Source organism: Dermochelys coriacea, chromosome 2 (assembly GCF_009764565.3).
Source record: "Dermochelys coriacea isolate rDerCor1 chromosome 2, rDerCor1.pri.v4, whole genome shotgun sequence".
Classification (NCBI taxonomy): domain Eukaryota; kingdom Metazoa; phylum Chordata; order Testudines; family Dermochelyidae; genus Dermochelys; species Dermochelys coriacea.
Genome location: NC_050069.1, coordinates 103,571,583 through 103,592,260, shown reverse-complemented (window position 1 = coordinate 103,592,260; position 20,678 = coordinate 103,571,583). Strand labels below are relative to the sequence as shown.

At 42.5% G+C, this 20,678-nt stretch overlaps 1 protein-coding gene across 11 annotated transcripts in view; it reads right to left on the bottom strand.

Moving 5' to 3' along the window:
* ZNF236 (zinc finger protein 236) overlaps positions 1-20,678 on the bottom strand; it is a 188,547-nt gene that overhangs the window by 64,652 nt on the left and 103,217 nt on the right. For 9 of the 11 annotated variants that reach the window (XR_006278953.1, XM_043508226.1, XM_043508220.1 and 6 more), the window contains 6 exons: positions 14,515-14,666; positions 14,127-14,339; positions 11,777-12,059; positions 11,086-11,189; positions 3,216-3,581; positions 1,082-1,227 (listed from right to left, as the gene is read on the bottom strand). Coding sequence is in view for 9 of the 11 variants with exons in the window: in XM_043508226.1 (XP_043364161.1) it covers positions 1,082-1,227; positions 3,216-3,581; positions 11,086-11,189; positions 11,777-12,059; positions 14,127-14,339; positions 14,515-14,666 (1,264 nt within the window). In the remaining 2 variants the exon portion in view is untranslated. The remainder of the gene's footprint in view (positions 1-1,081; positions 1,228-3,215; positions 3,582-11,085; positions 11,190-11,776; positions 12,060-14,126; positions 14,340-14,514; positions 14,667-20,678) is intronic. The other 2 variants (XR_006278954.1, XM_043508219.1) reach the window with 1 other exon arrangement.

The following is a 20,678-nucleotide window of genomic DNA, read 5'->3' as shown; positions in this document are numbered from 1 at the left end:
ATTCTCACTTTCAGTTGACATTGTAAATAAGAAGCAGGCAGCAGTATCTCCTATAAATGTAAACAAACTTGTTTGTCTTAGCAAACAGCTGAACAAGAAGTAGGACTGAGTGGACTTGTAGCTCTGAAGTTTTTTCTGAAGTTGTTTTGTTTTTGAGTGCAATTATGTAGCAAAAAAATCTACATTTGTAAGTTACACTTTCACGATAAAAAGATTGCACTACAGTAGTTGTCTGAGGTAAACTGAAAAATACTATTTAATTTGTTTATCATTTTTATAGTGCAAATATTTGTAATCCAAAATAATATAAAGTGAGCACTGTATACTTTGTATTCTGTGTTGTAATTGAAATCAATATATTTGAAAATGTATAAAGACTCCAAAATATTGAATAAATTTAAATTGGTATTCTATTGTTTAACAGTGTGATTAATTTTTTTGAGTTAATCACGTGAGTTAGCTGCAATTAATAGACAGCCCTAGTTTATTTATATACACACTGTATTTAAGTATATGTAATTCAGATTTACATATGGGAGTTCTTGTTTAAAACCAATAAAACTACACCAAGTCCATTTGTCCATTTTTCCCCACAGAGTGTGTTCAGAGTAAGCACTGAAAATTGGTTGAAGCCAAGAATTTTTTCTTGCTCTTTTTTCAAGCAAACATTTCTGCTGGATTATGTTCACAACTTTGTTGTCCAAAAATTAAACAACAAATCTAGACATGGAGGGTGCTGAATAATACAGATTTCCTGCATTAAGAGGGAGAACATTCCGTGAAAGAAAGACTGTAAACAGGAGGAAAATTTGAACTAAAATGCTTTGGAAAACCAATGTTATTAACGGATAAAAAGCAAGCTATAATTTGCATAAAATATTCAGAAAAAAGGCCACTGCGAACCAGAAACCCCAAGTTTTATTTTCAACACACACACACACAAAATATTTTTAATACTGTACAACGTGGAATCATTACACCCTGTATAGTGAAGTGAAGTCAACAGGGCTCTGCCAGGGCACAGGTAGTCTACACACGTCACTCCATCCACTCTTATTAATAGAAATTAACAATAACCTACCTGTAATGTGATGTTGTTAATACTGGCAGCATCTATTCCAGAAATTTGAACATTCTGTCCAACCAAATTAGCAGCAAGCTGTAACTGTATGCCTTCAAGGGTGGCCAAGCTACCATCTGTCAAGGACACAGTTAAGTCACCTCCAGCTACCAAAGAAAATAGTCATATTATAATTTTTTCTTTATCATTGTTGGTCTCCGTTTTTAGCCAGGTTTTTTAAATGAAATTATTCTGAAATATCTAAGGTTTCAGAGTAGCAGCCGTGTTAGTCTGTATTCACAAAAAGAAAAGGAGTACTTGTGGCACCTTAGAGACTAACAAATTTAGCTGTAGCTCATGAAAGCTTATGCTCTAATAAATTTGTTAGTCTCTAAGGTGCCACAAGTACTCCTTTTCTTTTTGAAATATCTAAGTATTTGCAATTCTGTGAGCCAAGAAAAATAAATTAGATTCAAGTAGTCAGTGCTCCATTTTTTAAATTTATAACAAATCTGCATAATGCATTTAGGGGGAAAAAATAAAAGTATTTAAGCAGTGACCAGCTTCTTTCATAAAGTAGAAGAGTTTCAGAATGACTTTGGAATTCTAGACACAAAGGTCCAAATATTTCAATATTTTCACTTTTTGAACGTCCACCCTCTCTGAATGTAAAATTTGCATTTGCAAATGGTTGCACCATAAAGTCTGAATATGCATGCACATACGAAGGTTCTTTGAAAGTTAATCCATAGTACAGCAACACCACAGTTCAAAAGTTCCACCTATGTCTCAATAAATGATTGTGTGGGTAGAATTTAAATACATGTAAAGACTTCAAATCTGACCTGTGTTAAACTCATTATAATTTAGAAGGATATTCCATTCAATACTGGATGTATCTTTTAAAAACTATATAATAAACAAAAAATATCTGACTTGTGAAAAGACAAGAACCATTTTAACAGCCAGATGGACTGCCATCTGTCCTGCTTTCCCTATTTTCAATCTTTGTGCTGCCAGAAAGATAAATTTGCTCCCCACTACATCTACAGGAAATACCTGTGAAGTACTGGGCAACCTGCAGCACCAGGAATGTTTTTTTGATACTGCTTATAAGGTTCATTACCCCATTCTGAGGTAAATGAATATTCTGAAGGCCCCTCTTTCTGCTCAAGCAAAACTCAAAAGGATGTAAAACTCCCATGAATTGAACCTGACAATTAATGTTTACCAATATTGTCTGAAATGAAACCAGTCAGTTTCACCCAGTTCTACATAACAGACTAAGATCCAACTAGACAGGCTAGAATGGCGGTGGTTACAACTGGATGGATATGTAAACATTTAAGAAAATGGAAGTAAATTTGTGGGAAATCCTTGCCTATAAAGAAGGCTCAATGGGCAAATTTTTCAAAAGTGCCTTAGATGCCCAAGTCTCATTTTCAAAAATGCTTAGTACGCTAACATCATTTATTTTCAATAAGACTTAGACTCCTAAATGTCTAAGTCTCTTCTGAAAATATTATCCTATACTTCTGTTAATTTCTTCTGCATTGCTCACTGTAATATTTTTGTTAATTTTTGCTCTGAACAATTAACTGTAGGGAGGGATCTGTGCAACTGTAAAAGTTCTGTATTTTAAATGCTTTCTCCATAACCACAACTAATGTAAATTAATTTTCCTTTCTTTATAACCTAACGCTTAAGGTTAAAATATATTTTTAAAATGAACGGTGTACATAAAACATTTTACAAGAAAGAGCAACAGAATTTAATTAAAATATATCAGAATGTGGGATCTCTAATTTAGGTTTCTATTTCATCTATATTGTTCTCATTTTTGTGTATAGCAATACTGCAATATCACAACAACATGGGGAGCTTTTGTTTTTTTAAATCGTAACTTGAATATGTTCTCTACTCCCCTGAGAATAATGAATCCTTAACAAACAGACTACATAATATCTTCACTGCTGAAAGCACCACCTTCACCCCTGAAAGCACCACTTTATGAGGAAGAGTCAAATCATAGTTTCAGTGGAAGTCTTATCTGAACAAGAACTACAATTTGGCATATGTCTGTAAACTTTCTATAACAGAAATCAGAGCTTAGTATTTTGGCTAACTAAACCCAAATGAAAATATTCATTTTTACCTGACATAGAAGCAGGAAGGATCGCCTGGCTCACAAGTCCTTGCTGAAGCAAATTTTGATCAAATTGACCTGTCAGAACAGAGTTATTCATGATAAAAACATTGGGGTCTGTGGTGGAAGAATTAAGAAGATTCACTGGTTGTAGGCCCTCAGCAGATGTACGGGTCACAGGCTTCCTGACCCTCTTGGTTTCTGGTTTATAGTGACACTGTATGTGGGTTTTTCTGCGTCCTGAAGTACGAAACCGTAAGTCACAGTGTGGACACTTAAATGGCTTTGCTCCTGTATGCAGGCGCATATGTACTTTTAGACTTCCTTTGGTAGAAAAAGAATTACTGCATACATGACAACTGAAGAGCTTCTGACCTGAACAACAAGAGAGAGAGCAAAAGAAGAAATAATCAGTAATTACCAGTACCGTATAACAACGTAAACAGTCAGAGTTCTAAGCAAATATGAAAAGGAAGTTCAATTAGCAGTACTGTTAAAAAATATTGGACATTTCAAAAAAGCTGAGATATGGTTGGTCTCACACCAAGTCCAGAATGTTTTCCATGTAGGTAGGTAAATATAAGGAGTTGTTGAATATCTGCCTTTTAAAAAAATCTCTTTATATCCTCCCAACAGATTATTTCCAGATCCTGGAACCATGAAGGAACCATGCCTTCAAATGGAGAATTTGGCCTGTATCCTGCAAGAGGAGGTTTGGAGTCAACTGCAGGGTGATTGGTGGACAGACTGCCACAAGCATGAGGTAAGGATACCATCTACGTCACGGCCATGTTGGAGTTATGAGAACAACTCTGGCCCATTCCACTTGTACCTGGTGAAGCACTATGAACAGTAGGGAAAAGAGTGGAAAAGTATAGATGAGAGGTGCATCCCATGTAATGAGGAGGGCATCTCTCCGAGACTGGTGATCCAGACCGCTCTTGAGCAGAATAATAGGCAGTCAGCGTTTTCGAGTGTGCTGAACAAATCTACGTTTGGAATCCCCCCCAGTGGTTCAATATGTGTTGTAGGGCTCTTGTGTCTAACTCCCTCTTGTAAGAATCTCCTGCTCAGCGAGTCTGCCGTCGTGTTCTGGTATCCAGGTGATATATGGCAGAGATGTTGATGCCAAGTTGTATACACAAGTTCCATAATTTTAGTGCTTCTGTTCACAGGGACTGGGACCTCACTTCCCCCATTTGTTAATATAAAACATGCAGGCGATGTTGTCCATCACTTCTCTTATGGCTATCTGATAATTGGTAGAAAGTGTAAGCGTGCATTGTGGACTGCACGTAATTCTAGAAGTTGATGTGTAATCCGGATTCCGAGGGGGACCACGTGCCCTGTAATGTATAGGTCTGTAGATGTGCTCCCCAACCAAGTAGGGAGGCAATGGTCATCAGTATCAAGGATGGTGGTGGTTGGATGAAAGGAACTCCCATGCAGACATTTCAGGGTTGCATCCACCAGTCTAATAAGTCTTTGACTTTGAGTGGTAATGAGAGAGGTTTGTGCAGGCTGTGTCTGTGGGGTACGTACACTGTTTGTAGTCATCCCTGCAGGCAGTGCATGCATAGTCTGGTGTGTTTTACCACGAATGTGGCCACTTCCATATGACTAAGAAACTGCAGACAAGTTCTGGTGGAGATCTATGGACTGGTTCTCACAGTAGAGATGAGAATGATTATCGTGGAAAACTTTTAGAGTAGCAGCCGTGTTAGTCTGTATTCGCAAAAAGAAAAGGAGTACTTGTGGCACCTTAGAGACTAACAAATTTATTAGAGCATAAGCTTTCGTGAGCATCCAATGAAGTGAGCTGTAGCTCACGAAAGCTTATGCTCTAATAAATTTGTTAGTCTCTAAGGTGCCACAAGTACTCCTTTTCTTTTCGTGGAAAACTTGTGAGCTGGGAGGAAGGCTCTGGCCTTTATAGTATCCAGTTTGGGCCCAAATAAACTTCAGAGGTTGAACTGATAGTCAGTGTTGTTTTTTGCATGTTTATCTAGTGGCCGAGTTTTGAGAAAAGATACATTGTTGTTCTTATGCCTTGGAACACGTCAACTCTTGACAGAGCCTTGATGAGGCAATCATCTAAATATGGGAATATTATAATCCCTTGTTTGCAGACATGCACCGCCACCACTGCGAGGACTTTGGAAAATACCCTGGGCATTGTCGAGAGGCCAAGGGGTAGTACCTTGTATTGGTAATGGTCAGACCCTGGACAATTCTAAGGAACCATCTATGGGAAGGGTGTATGGTGATATGGAAGTATGCATCTTGGAGGTCGAGGTCCGAGAGCTAGTCCCAATTCCAGTGCTGGGACTATTGTTGATATCATGACCATACTGAATGACGTACTTTGACAAATTTGTTGAAGTTCCTCAAGCCTAGGATAGGTCTCCACCTGCTGGATTTCTTGTGGATTAGAAAACAGTGGGAATAAAAACCTTTCCCTCTGTGTTGGAATGGGACCAGTTCTACAGCTCCCAGTCACAGAAGGTGGTTTATGTCTTCTCGCAAAAGCTGTCCATGAGAAGGGTGCCTGAAGAGGGATGGGGCAGGGGGAGAGAGCAAGGAATAGAATTGAATACCTGTTGCTGACGATTGCCAACACCCACTTGTTGGAGCTGATTTGTCACCATGAGTGATAGACGGGAGTCAAACAGTTGCCAAACTGATGGATTAATTCAGATGGTTGCCATACCTAGATCCGGGGGAATCTCAGGTCCTTGACTAAATCTTCAAAATGGTTGCTCGATAGAGGATGGATAGGGCATTGCCAACTGCCATCTGAGTTTGGAAGGAGGTCTCTGTCGCCTATGCTGTGGATCATAATGCCGTTGAGGGGTGAAATGTGGAGGTTGATGTCTACTCGGTCTTCTCTTTGGTGCTGGTGTGTAGGTGCTGAGTGAATGCAGCATCGTTCTGGAATCCTTCAATAAATGAAGGTATTCATCAGTGTGCTCAATAAAGAGTTTTAAGTCCTTCAAACGGCAGATCTTCCACCTCCCTGGGAAACCCTGAAAGATGCACCATGGAGGCCTACCTCATTACCATAGATGTCGCAATGGATCAGGTTGGTCTTTTTCATCCTCTGGGAAACGTTGACTGAATTCAGTGAATTGTGAATAGGTCATATGACTATATTTGACTAGCATTGTTTCATAATTAACAATGTGAAACTGGAGCATAGCTGAGGAGTATGCCTTGCGACTGAAGAGATCTAGTCTCTTCCAGCTCCTGTCAGATAGTATTGTCCTGGTGTTGCTGTCCTCTCATGGCACCACACTGACCACAAGGGAGTTGGGAGTAAGATGGGAGAATAGGAATTCCATGGGCATTGCAGGGAAATAGTACTTTTTGTGTGCTCACTTAAAGTCAGGTGGTATTGATGCTGGGGTCTGCCAGATTACCTTGGCTGGGTCCAACAAGGCCTCATTGATCAGAAATGCTATCTTTGCCGATGTGGAAATCTGTAAGATGATGAGCAACTTGTGTTGTTGCTGTCTAACTTCCTCCAGTAGGATCCGGAGAGAGTCTGCAATCCTGTGGAACAGTTCTTGAAAATGTTTAAAATTATCAGCCAGTGTTGGAGATGGTGACATAATGGCCTTGTCAGGGTAGGATGAAGTAATATTGCCTGGTGATGTAACAACTTCCTCCATTTCTTCCTCGGGCTTTTCTAACAAATCTGGGTCTGGGTCAGGAAGCCTAGAGACTGATGAGGATGGACAATGTATTTGTGTCTGTGTCTGATCTCCTGGCAGTTTGGGAAAGTGTGACCTATACATGGCCCAAGGGTCCCCATAGGGCCAATGTGTGGGAATTAGCACATGGGGTTACATCCATGGGGGTCCATATCAGGAACCTGGTTCAATTCTGGTCTCTGGCTGGATATCGAGAGTGGTAATATGATTCTCTGCGTCAAGCCCCTTGATATGATGGTAGGGTGCAAGGAGCAATGGAGTATTCCTCCTCACTAGAGAAGGGTGGTGTCGTCCTTGGTGTGAAGGAGAACGATGTGGTATGAGTTGGGTATCCAGAGGAGAGGCATGAACAATGGAGAGCTTGGTTCAGAGGGGCATTGACTCTGGGATATCAGAGACTATCAGGTCTCTCGCGCATCGGAACTCTTGCAGTACTGGCAGGAGCAACCCGTGGTTGTGTGTATTGGTGCAGAAATTGTGGATACTGCTAGTACCAAAGGTGGAATGCTTTCTGTTGAACAACCAGTAGATGGTGCCACGTGCTTCATAGGTGCAAAGGACTTGGACAGTGCTGACACACTCAAAGTCATTTGTTTAGTTGAAGTGGTCAGTGCCAATTTTGAGATCCTTGAACTGTCCTTCTCGGTCCCGAGTGACAGTGTTCCTACGTGGCCCTGCCTTGGACCTCTCGCTAGCGCCAGTACTGCAGGTAATCGGATGGTCATAGGCGTCCCCAAAGATACTGAGGCTCGTAGGAGATGCCTTTCTTTGAGACGGTTCCTTGGTGGGTGAGCTTGGGGCCCATTTCTTCTTATCTGAGTGAGAGTTTTAAATTGTCTTTTAGTAGTAAGCAGCGAGTGGGGGGTTGGCCGATGACAATGCCAATAGTGAGCACTGCAGAGGAGAGGTATTGGGTCCAGCGTCTGAGGCTGGTAGCACTCGATTAGTAAAAGTTTTAGTCTCAATTCATGGTTCTTTCTGGACCATGCCTTCAATTTCAGGCAGTGGCTGCACTTTTTTGATAAGTGCCCCCTCACTCACCATAAGCACAATGAGTGATCATTGCTCATGGAGATAGGGAGGAAAGAGAAAAGGAAATTTTTTTTTTTACATTTATTTATAAAGGGTAGAGGGGAGAGAGAAAAATAAAAGAAATAACCAATAACTACGAACTTGCAATGGAAGCACTAATATTACTAAAGGTTCTTGGATAAACAAAGGGCTCTGCTGGGAATACCGTCCCAGACCAAGGGAAGCTGAGAGGGATCTGAAGGTGGCTGGACCACACAGCACTATATAGATGCCGCTCACAGCACAAGACAGGAAATGCTACCAAAGACCTCTGATCCCAGGCACAGGGACGCTACCACATCTACAGTGGAGCACCCATAGGGACACTATTCGAAGAAGAACTTGCAGTAGCAAGGCTAGAATCAACCTAACAACCATTATGGGTGGTAAGAAGGAACTGAGGGAGGCGAGAGGCAGCTCCACACCTTATAATTGCATGCAGTGGTAGGTGGCAGCAGAGGGCCCGACACGTACTGCTGAGGGGAAAAAAATCTGTGATAACTGTGGACATATTCACGTATAGTGGAATGGATATGTGCAATCAGTCGAAGAAGTAGCAACGTGGTCCTAGCACAATGTTGCTCAAGTAAAGCACTAACTGAAACTCCCATACTTTACAATGTTCATTCTTTCCTATCCAAACAAGAACTGGAGGCAGCATAGTATATACCAGGGGGTCTCAAACACGCGACCCACCATAGGCGCCGACTCCACCGGCAACCAAGCTCCCCCCCACCACAGTGCACCACAACCCCGCTCCTCCGCCTATGTCCCAGCGCTTCCCGCCACCAAACGGCTGTTTGGAGGTGCTTAGGACTTTCCAGAAAGGAGGGAGGAGGAGCGGGGACGCGGCACGCTCAGGGGAGGAGGCGGAGAAGAGGCGAGGGTGGAGCGGGGATATGGGGAACGAGTTGGATTAGGGGCAGGGAGGGGGCAGAGTTGGGGCAGGGCTTTGGGGAAGGGGTTGGAATGGGGGCAGGGAAGAGGCGGGGCCTCCTGGACTAGACAAGCAGTCTCAGGTATGAAGTTCAGCATGTATGATTCTTTCCTGTGAGTAGTTAGGAAGAATGTTTGTTAAAAGTGGCAATGTATTTTGTATGAATAGTTACTTTAAAAAGTTCCTGCTATTACTGCTATGTTCATAGACTGTTACTGTAGATCATCATCAGTGTTACTGACCACATAAAGAATAGAACAGGTGTTCATATTTTATTAAAACCCCTCTTCACATTACAGTTTTTAAAAAGTTAATACATTGACTTTTAATAGCATACTATATTACTCTTCACTTTTTTCATTTTTGACTATACTTTTGTATCATTGTATGAAAAGGTTTCAGTGATGTGGCCTTTGGGCCAATGTACTAGTCCTCATGGCGATTTGAGTTTGAGATTCCTGGTATATACAGGTTTCAGAGTAGCAGCCGTGTTAGTCTGTATTCGCAAAAAGAAAAGGAGTACTTGTGGCACCTTAGAGACTAACAAATTTATTAGAGCATAAGCTTTACGATGCATCCGATGAAGTGAGCTGTAGCTCACGAAAGCTTATGCTCTAATAAATTTGTTAGTCTCTAAGGTGCCACTATTACTCCTTTTCTTTCTGGTATATACAGACATCCATAGCACAGAAGAATAACATTTCAGACCTCTCTAAAACTGACTGAAGGAAGGATTTCAGCCAATCAAGTGGGTGATGAGTGAACCATGACTACTATTGGCCATTTCCTCTGACAAACTCTCAAACTAACTCCTGAACAAGTTAAACTCAGTTCTTTACAGCAAGACTAACCTGCTTCCAGACACTCTGGTTGGCCCAATCCACAACTCCTTTACAACTGAATACCGAGGTTGTGGAAGCCTGTTTGGCCTAGAATTGTTACTAGTCAAGATGTGGCTTTAACTGATGTCACAGGACTATTTATTAAATTCTTGAATTGCAACTCAGACTATTTAGGGGAGGACAGTATAGCCCCAACAAGGAGGTCACTTTTGTTCAGTGAAACAAGTTTGGGATAACATTCATCAACACACATACTGTCTAGAGTTTGTTAGACAGTGGGGGAAAAAATACCGCTCCCTTGAAGTGAAAGAGATCTTCAGAAAGCACAATAATCTTAGGTTATGGCATCATAAATCACTTTTTTACATAGTCAGAAAGAGCACTGTTACACAACATACTGATTCTGTAACCATTACTTCCAGGAGTAATAAATTACTTCAGAAGTGGCTGTATGAATAAGTTGTAAAAGTTCAGCCATAACAAACTAATACAAAAAGATACTCAGACAGAGGTTTGTTAATTCAAACACATATTATGGTAGAAGTCTATTAGTACCAGTATTTACAATCTACTGATGCTAGTCATGGTCAGGCGCTGCAGTTACTGTAACAATTTAGAAAAAAGATTATTAATGCCAGCCCAAACTCCTTCTGCAGAAAAATGGCCCAAACACTTTCTACTTAGTGTTCCAAGATATTTAAGTCAGTTTCATTTTTAAACTGAAAAAGTACCTTTTGGCCCATGAGTTGTATACAGAAAACTTTTCTAGTTGTATATAATCTGTAAACCCTGCTTTTCCTGGCCAAAAGCATCACTTAGGGCTTGTCTTCACTATCAGGGTAAGTCGACCTAAGTTACAGTACTTCAGCTCTGTGAATAATGTCATCACTGCACCGCGTCGACTGGAGATGCTCTCCCATCGATTTACCTTAATCTTCTCGGGAGCTGGAGTACTGGAGTCGACCAGAGAGTGCTCTGCGGTCGATCCCTGCTTCATCGGTTGCAGCAGCATTGATCTCCCCATAGCGAAGACCAGCCCTAAGTGGTGGACTGTTCCAGCAGGTATGAAAGTAATACCTATGTGCAAAGCATGGCTATATTTCCCTGACATGGCTTATCATAAACCTTTTGTTAAAACAATAGATTTTATCAACGACCACTAAGTAAGATACTGTGGACTCAAAAGTGTTATCTAATGTTAACATTGTGCTTTTAATAGTGAAATATATCATATCCTCCAATACCTGCAGATAAAAGAGCCCATTAAGAAAATAGCTAATGGGGCTGCAAGTACACAAGTTCAAAATCCTACTGACCTGTGTGTGTTTTTACATGGCAATCCAGAGTAGACTTCACAGTAAAACTCTTTCCACATTCATCACATTTATATGGTTTCTCACCAGTGTGGATACGAACATGCCTAGACAAAAACATGCTTTCTTGATTATTTGTGTTAGCTTTTTTAAACAAACATATCAATTTCCATACCAAACAATCACCTTGTATCTTAATCGATCTTTAAAAAGTTCTGAAGTACTTAAATTTATGGTTATACTACATACTCAGAGCTCTTGGAAAGAGGGTATTCTGTTGGGTGTGTGGTGGTGGGGATATTTTTTTAAAAAAGATTTTTGCAATTCTTTTTCATATTATATATCAAAATTTTACTGCAATAAAAATCTACGTTACCAATCACCTGCATACAGTTATTCATTGTAAGACTTTAAAATAACTAACTTAATTCAGGGAAATGGAAATGTGAAAAGAGAGAAATTGTAGTCAATTCTTGAGAATGAAATAACAAGGAAAGATTACAGAGACCAATGTTTCAGTAAATCACTTTGGAAATGAAAAATTGCTATACAACTGCTAGTTAGTCCCCATAATGCATAGTGAGATAGACACAAATGAACTTAGCTATAAAAGGTTTGATGAAAAGCTAATACTGTTAAATGGTCAGTAAAGAACTTAGTACACCCAAAAGCATGATCCTCTGCTTCATCTTACCTGACTAAATCGCTTGGTTTTTTAAAGCTTTTGGGACAATAAGTACAACAATTGGCATATTTGGGCTCCGCTTCCAGTTCTGCATGCTTATCTTTGATCTCACTAATTCTGTCCTTTTCCGCAGCAGACTGGACAAGAACTTTTTCTGAGACTGTGGCACTTTCTCGTGGTCTAATTTTTGCCAGTTCTGCTGTTTCTTCCTCCGTGAAAGTGATGACACCAGGCCGAGACTTTCTGGAAGCAGTTCTTTCAGAATTTTCATCATCTTCTTCCACACATACAACTATTTAAAAACCACACAGAAAATCAGTTTAATCTAACCTGCAATTATGAACACTAACATGACTTAATCAAAATCATATAGTTATTGTATGTGTCCACACGGCAAAGCTAAGGCTGTTTGGAGTCTTAACTGTGCACGTTTGGGTTTCCTTTAAGTTTAACCTTAAAGCTAAATTGCCTGGTTTTATAATGCTTGTTTTTATGATAAATTATAACATCTTGATAATGTATTTTACACCATATTACTGATAGGTTTTCTCAACCTTAACTCCACTACAAAACAGCCATATTCCCAATGGGAGACTGCCTAGTCTGGAGAACACAGCTATGGGAAAGAGTACACTGGATTCTAACTCTACCCACATCCAAAAAATTGTTAATTAAGTCTCAAATACAGAATCTTTATAGTTAGTGAAATAGGAGCTAGAAAGAACCCTACTTGACTTTCAGATTCCAAGCTCAGTATGCAGAGGTGGTGTTCTGCAGAAAATAATTTATTTACTTATACTTTAAAAAAGGAAATCAATTTAGATAGTATGGAACGCTCAATGCCATTTTTACAAGTCACTTTTTTTTTTTATATAGAGTAAAACTGCACTTTAAAATTCTGTAGAAAATACTGAAAGTCCCAAAAAAATCCACTCTTGTCAGATCTTGAATTCATGGAAGTGCTCACACACATTTGCAATAAAAAGTGAGCTTTTTTTATTCTATATGATATGAATGAAAATAACCTTTTTTTAGCTAGAGATTGTGGCCAGAAAAAGAGCAGGATGACAGAATGTGAAAAGAAGATCTTAGTCAAAGCAGAAATATGAAAAATATTCTTACAAGTCACTTAATATCTGCCCCATGAAACAATTTTTAATAAAAAGAAAAGGAGTACTTGTGGCACCTTAGAGACTAACAAATTTATTAGAGCATAAGCTTTCGTGAGCTACAGCTCACTTCATCGGATGCATTTGGTGGAAAAAACAGAGGAGAGATTTATATACACACACACACAGAGAACATGAAACAATGGGTTTATCATACACACTGTAAGGAGAGTGATCACTTAAGATAAGCCATCACCAGCAGCAGGGGGGGGGGAAAGGAGGAAAACCTTTCATGGTGACAAGCAAGGTAGGCTAATTCCAGCAGTTAACAAGAATATCAGAGGAAGAGTGGGGGGTGGGGTGGGAGGGAGAAATACCATGGGGAAATAGTTTTACTTTGTGTAATGACTCATCCATTCCCAGTCTCTATTCAAGCCTAAGTTAATTGTATCCAGTTTGCAAATTAATTCCAATTCAGCAGTCTCTCGTTGGAGTCTGTTTTTGAAGTTTTTTTGTTGAAGTATAGCCACTCTTAGGTCTGTGATCGAGTGACCAGAGAGATTGAAGTGTTCTCCAACTGGTTTTTGAATGTTATAATTCTTGACGTCTGATTTGTGTCCATTCATTCTTTTATGTAGAGACTGTCCAGTTTGGCCAATGTACATGGCAGAGGGGCATTGCTGGCACATGATGGCATATATCACATTGGTAGATGCGCAGGTGAACGAGCCTCTGATAGTGTGGCTGATGTGATTAGGCCCTATGATGGTATCCCCTGAATAGATATGTGGACAGAGTTGGCAACGGGCTTTGTTGCAAGGACAGGTTCCTGGGTTAGTGGTTCTGTTGTGTGGTGTGTGGTTGCTGGTGAGTATTTGCGAATACAGACTAACACGGCTGCTACTCTGAAACCTGTCATTATGCAAGGCACTGAATTTAGTCATTACTGTAAGGTAAAAAGACTATTAAAGACATTGGGATGGAATACGCGGTATAGCTGTATTGTCAACTATTGCTGGGTTGAATATGTCAGACCTATTCGTAAGTGTATTCTGTTTCCTCCACTAGTTAACGTAAAGGAGCAATTTTACTGGCTTATTGGGTATAGTCTCGCATCTTGAAACAAGAGGGCATAAACTATAGCACTAATATCACATGAATGCAATTTGTTGATAATCATTTTTGCCTGGTTTGCAGTCAAGGTCTAGTACAGTTTAAAAAAAAAAAAAACAAAAAAAACGGTTGTTCACCTCCTCCTCCGGCCTCTTCAGTTGCTGCTACTGCAGAGGAGACTGTTTGATGTTTTTTCATGTGTTTTTTGCAGTGAACGGTGGTTCGGAAGCTTTCATCACAGAATGGGCACTTGTAAGGCTTCATGCTCATATGAGTTGCCATGTGCCTGGTAAGGCTGCCATTGGTAGTGAAAGCTGTATTACAAATGCTACAGCTGAATGCTTTAACTCCTTAAAGTAACAGAAAAAAGAAAGTATTTTACTTATTGGACTCACCTACACAGAGAACATTAAGAGACAACAGCAACTTCCAAAACGGAAGTCAGATAAACAAATAAGTATTTTCATAAGTGAGGCTTTTGTGTATACAATGAATAAACACAGTATTAAAAAGGTACTCTGTTACCTGTGTGAGTCTTCTCATGTGATTTAAGAACTCCTGAGGAAACAAATCCACGGCCACACAGCTGGCATTTATAAGGCTTCTCACCAGTGTGTGATCGCACATGCTGCTTTAAATGGCTGGATTTCTTAAAACCCTTGTTGCAATAGTCACATCTATTTAAATAAAGAAATGGTAGTTTTCAGGTTGTGCTATATTGACAGTTGTTATTGCCTTTTATTTGAACTCCACTGACATAAGTCATTTTTGTTTAAACAAAGGAAAAATGGCAGTGCAAGTGCACTCCTATTCTTGAATGTATGTATTTTAAATCACGTGTCCTCAAAGTTTTCCAGATTTTGTGAAGTTACATAGGAAGTATTTCACAACCTCAGTTTAATACAAGCAGCATTCACAGCAGTATTTTTTGTTTTGCTATGGACTAATAAGATTATGCCAGCACAGCAGCTAACAACAATTCTGTAGGTAAACATACAGAGATATTTTCCAAATATACAGTTTTAGAAAGTATAAATGCCTCAGGTATAGACATTGTTATCTAAACCAGTGTTTCTCGCATACAGCCACTGTGGCCACATGAGGTCACCAGGGGCTTTCCCTGTGGCCATGACAGCCCCCTCGGCAGTGATCAGTGGGTGGGGGCAGAGAATCAGCCCCTCCTACTCCCTCCCTATTGCTTCTGGATGCTCCGCCCTGCACCGCCTCTGGACATACAACGCCGAAGGATCAAATACCTGGGGGGGGAGAGAGAGCCTTAGAAGGTTTGGACTTTGGCCCTAGGGTAGTTGGGCAGTGGGGACTTAGGGAGTCTGGCTGCGGACCAGGGCTCCAGCCATGAGGCTTCAGGTGCCAGCACCCAGTACTTGGCCAAGGAGTTTCAGGCACTGACCGCTGGCTCTGGTCATGCAGCGCAGGCCTTCGGCCAGGAGGCTTCAGGCTCCTATCCCCGGTCATGTGGCAGCCACAGCAAGCTCCAATCCCTGGCTCTGACCACGTGTCGCAAACCCGTGATCACGCAGTCCGACCCTCAGCCCTGACAGCTTGCCCTGGGTGCTGACCCTGAGCTCTGATCCCTGGCCCCAGTTGCACGACAGCAGGCTCCGGTGGATTCTGGCCCTGGATGCCAATTCACATGCGGCAGCGGTCACAGATCCCAAGCACCAGCCCTGGGTGCCAACCCCCATCCCTGTGGCAGGGGTCGCTGATCCCCAGCCCTGAATACCAAGCCCCAGTTCTGCGGCAGCAGGGTCTGACAAGTGCTGACGCCAGATGCCAGCCCTGACCCGTTGCCAACTCTGGATTCTGGCGGGTGCTGGTTCTGTGGACTTCAGCAAGTGCTGGAGCTGGGCACCCATCCCCCGTCCCAGTCACGCAGTGTCAGGCTCCAGTGGGTGCTGTCCCTGGACACCAACCCCCAGTCCCGGTCATGCATCAGCAGGCACAGACCCAAAGGGCAGGCCCTGAGTGCCAACCCCTGGCCACATGGCCCAGATGCCAACCCCTGAACATGGGGGAATTGATGTTGATCCCCTGGACACAAGGGAGTTGGCGCTGATCTCCAGTAACGCATTCCAGTGCTTCACCACCCTCCTAGTGAATAAGTTTTTTCTAATATCCAACCTAAATCTCCCCCACTGCAACTTGAGACCATTACTCCTTGTTCTGTCATCTGCTACCACTGAGAACAGTCTAGATCCATCCTCCTTGGAACCCCCTTTCAGGTAGTTGAAAGCAGCTATCAAATCCCCCCTCATTCTTCTCTTCCGCAAACTAAACAATCCCAGTTCCCTCAGCCTCTTCTCATAAGTCATGTGTTCCAGTCCCCTAATCATTTTTGTTGCCCTCCGCTGGACGTTTTCCAATTTTTCCACATCCTTATAGCGTGGGGCCCAAAACTGGACACAGTACTCCAGATGAGGCCTCACCAATGTTGAACAGAGGGGAACAATCACATCACTCGATCTGCTGGCAATGCCCTACTTATACATCCCAAAATGCCACTGGCCTTCTTGGCAACAAGGGCACACTGTTGACTCATATCCAGCTTCTCGTCCAATGTAACCCAGAGGTCCTTTTCTGCAGAACTGCTGCCTAGCCATTCGGTCCCTAGTCTGTAGCGGTGCATGGGAGTCTTCTGTCCTAAGTGCAGGACTCTGCACTTGTCCTTGTTGAACCTCAGATTTCTTTTGGCCCAATCCTCTAGTTTGTCTAGGGCCCTCTGTATCCTATCCCTACCCTTCAGTGTATCTACCTCTCCTCCCAGTTTAGTGACATCTGCAAACTTGTTGAGGGTGCAATCCACACCATCCTCCAGATCATTAAGGAAGATATTGAACAAAACCAGCCTGAGGACAGACCCTTGGGGCACTCCACTTGATACCAGCTGATAACTAGACGTAAAGCCATTGATTACTACCCGTTGAGCCCGACAATCTAGCCAGCTTTCTATCCATCTTATAGTCCATTCATCCAGCCCATACTTCTTTAACTTGCTGGCAAGAAGACTGTGGGAGACACTGTCAAAAGCTTTGCTAAAGTCAAGGAACAACACGTCCACTGCTTTCCCCTCATCCCCCCCGTACAGAGCCAGTTATCTCGTCATAGAAGACAATTAGATTAGTCAAGCATGACTTGCCCTTAGTGAATCCATACTGACTGTTCCTGATCACTTTCCTCTCCTCTAAGTGCTTCAGAATTGATTTCTTGAGGACCTGCTCCATGATTTTTCCAGGGACTGAGGTGAGGGTCACTGGCCTGAAGTTCACAGGATACTCCTCCTTCCCTTTTTTAAAAGATGGGCACTACATTAGCCTTTTTCCAGTCGTCTGGGACCTCCCCCGATCGCCATGAGTTTTCAAAGATAATGGCTAATGGCTCTGCAATCACATAGATTCATAGATACTAAGGTCAGAAGGGACCATTCTGATCATCTAGTCCGACCTCCTGCACAGCGCAGGCCACAGAATCTCACCCACCCACTCCTACGAAAAACCTCACCTATGTCTGAGCTATTGAAGTCCTTAAATCATGGTTTAAAGACTTCAAGGAGCAGAGAAGCCTCCCTCAAGTCAACCATGCCCCATGCTACAGAGGAAGGCGAAAAACCTCCAGGGCCTCTCCAATCTGCTACTCCTTTAGCACTCTTGGATGCAGGGCATCAGGCACCAAGGACTTGTGCTCGTCCAGCTTTTCTAAATAGTCCCAAACCACTTCTTTCTCCATAGAGGGCTGGTCACCTCCTTCCATGCTGTGCTGCCCACTGCAGTAGACTGTGAGCTGACCTTGTTCATGAAGACAGAGGCAAAAAAAGCATTGAGTACATTAGCTTTTTCCACATCCTCCGTCATTCATTAAGGAGCCCACACTTTCCTTAACTTTCTTCTTGTTACTCTTAACATCTCTTGCTAGCTGCAACTCAGCCTTCCTGATTTCACTCCTGCATGCCTGAGCAATATTTTTATACTCTTCCTTGGTCATTTGTCCAATCTTCCACTTCTTGTAAGCTTCTTTTTTGTGTTTAAGATCAGCAAGGATTTCAATGTTAAGCCAAGCTGGTCGCTTGCCATATTTACTATTTTTTCTACACATCGGGATGGTTTGTCCCTGTAACCTCAATAAGGATTCTTTAAAATACAGCCAGCTCTCCTGGACTCCTTTCCCCCTCATGTTATTATCCCAGGGGATCCTGCCCATCAGTTCCTTGAGGGAGTCAAAGTCTGCTTTTCTTAAGTCCAGGGTCCGTATTCTGCTGCTCTCCTTTCTTCCTTGTGTCAGGATCCTGAACTCGACCATCTCATGGTCACTGCCTCCCAGGTTCCCATCCACTTTTGCTTCCCCTACTAATTCTTCCCGGTTTGTGAGCAGCAGGTCAAAAAGAGCTCTGCCCCTAGTTGGTTCCTCCAGCACTTGCACCAGGAAATTGTCCCCTACACTTTCCAAAAACTTCCTGGTTCGTCTGTGCACCACTGTATTGCTCTCCCAGCAGATATCAGGGTGATAGAAGTCTCCCATGAGAACCAGGGCCTGCGATCTAGTAACTTCCGTTAGTTGCTGGAAGAAAGCCTCGTCCACCTCATCCCCCTGGTCCGGTGGTCTATAGCAGACTCCCACCATGACATCACCCTTGTTGCTCATGCTTCTAAACTTAATCCAGAGACTCTCAGGTTTTTCTGCAGTTTCATACCAGAGCTCTGAGCAGTCATACTGCTCTCTTACATACAATGCAACTCCCCCTTTTCTGCCCTACCTATCCTTCTCGAACAGTTTATAACCATCCATGACAGTACTCCAGTAATGAGAGTTATCCACCAAGTCTCTGTTATTCCTATCACATCATAATTCCTTGACTGTGCCAGGACTTCCAGTTCTCCCTGCTTGTTTCCCAGGCTTCTTGCATTTGTGTATAGGCACTTGAGATAACTTGCTGTTTGTCCTACTTTCTTAGTACGAGGCAGGAGCCCGCCCCTCTCGCGTTCTCCTGCTTGTGCTTCCTCCTGGTATCCCACGTCCCCACTTACCTCAGGGCTTTGGTCTCCTTCCCCCAGTGAACCTAGTTTAAAACCCTCCTCACTATGTTAGCCAGCCTGCTTGCAAAGATGCTCTTCCCTCTCTCTGTGGTTTCCTTTCAAGTCACAAAATGCTTTCATATTATGTTTACATCTCCCATTACTGTAGCTTCTTAAGCAGCTATTGGTCAATGTCATCACTGCGTGGTGTTTGAGTAGGCTGAGATTGTTTGTGGCAGAAGGCAAAAGAGTTAAAGCAGGGGTCTCAAACACACGGCCTGCAGGGCTATTTCTGCAGGCCGTGTGTTTGAGGACTTCGGGGAAGGGATTGGAATGGGGGCAGGGAAGGGGTGGGAAGAGAGGGGGCAGGGCCTCATGGATGGGGTGGAGTGGGGGCAGGGCTAGGGGCAGCGAGGGGTGGGGATGTCAGTGATGCAGCCCTCAGGCCAATGTACTAGTCCTCATGGTCATTTGAGTTTGAGACCCTGAGTTAAAAACACAAATGGCTATCGAAGTTTTTTAAAAATCAGCACCAGAAAGTGACCCTGAATTGATACAGAGATGGTCCAACCTCCTGATAAGAAAAGCAAAACATGGAAGGAAGAAAAACAAACATTTCAAGACCGGCAGGAAAGGCAGTTTCTTGTATTTCTGAAGTTATCTGATTCAGTTTCCGAGAAAGTTGCAGTGTGCGCCGTTTGATTCATCAAATCGAAATGTATGCAATGCAACATCACACTACCACTCCTGCACGGGTACTTGAAATAGAATTACCATTAGGTGCAAACTGTTACATGATGCAAAAACTAAATTCAAAATAAAACAGCAGAGGCTCAGAAATTTTTTGAATAAAGTGGATCAGATCTGCATGGCTACGGGAAAGCAAGGAAACCAATCAGCATTGGAGAACTCCTGAAGAAAATTGTTCTGGTTGTAGAACCAGAAAGTAAGCTTTTCAGAGAGATACCACTGAATAATGACACATTACAGAGAAGCACAACTGTGAAGGTGTTTTATGTCAGGTGAGCCTCAGATGTAAACCAACAGGCAAACACATTTTTGAACATGACCAGCAGGGAAAAGGCAGTTACCTTTTTGTGTACCTGGTGTTCTTCGAGATGTGTTGTTCATATCCATTCCATTGTAGGTGTGCATGCTCTCCACATGCACCGGTGCCAGAATTTTTCTCCTCGGTAGCATATGTAGGGGACCGGCTCTGGTGCCTCTGGAGTGGCCTGTGTATGCACCAGTATAAAGCTCCCCACACTCTCAATTCCTTCCTGCTGGAAACTCCAATAATGAGGAAGGAGGGCAGGTCATGGAATGGACATGAGCAACACATCCCGAAAAATACTAGTTACAAAAAGGTAACTGTCTTTTCTTTTTAGAGAGCTTGCTCATGTCCATTCCATTGTAGGTGATTCCCAAGCAGTATCACTGGAGGTGGGTACTTCATGGATGTGTCGACTGCAACACAGTTCTGCCAAATCCAGTGTCATCTTTGGCTTGCTGGGTGATGGCGTAATGCATTGTGAACATGTGTACCGAAGACCATATCGCGGCCCTGCAGATATCCTGGATAAGGACGTGTGCCAGAAAGGCAGCCAAAGATGAGTGAGCCTTCACTATTAGTGGAGGCAAAGCCTACGCCAACTCGTAACA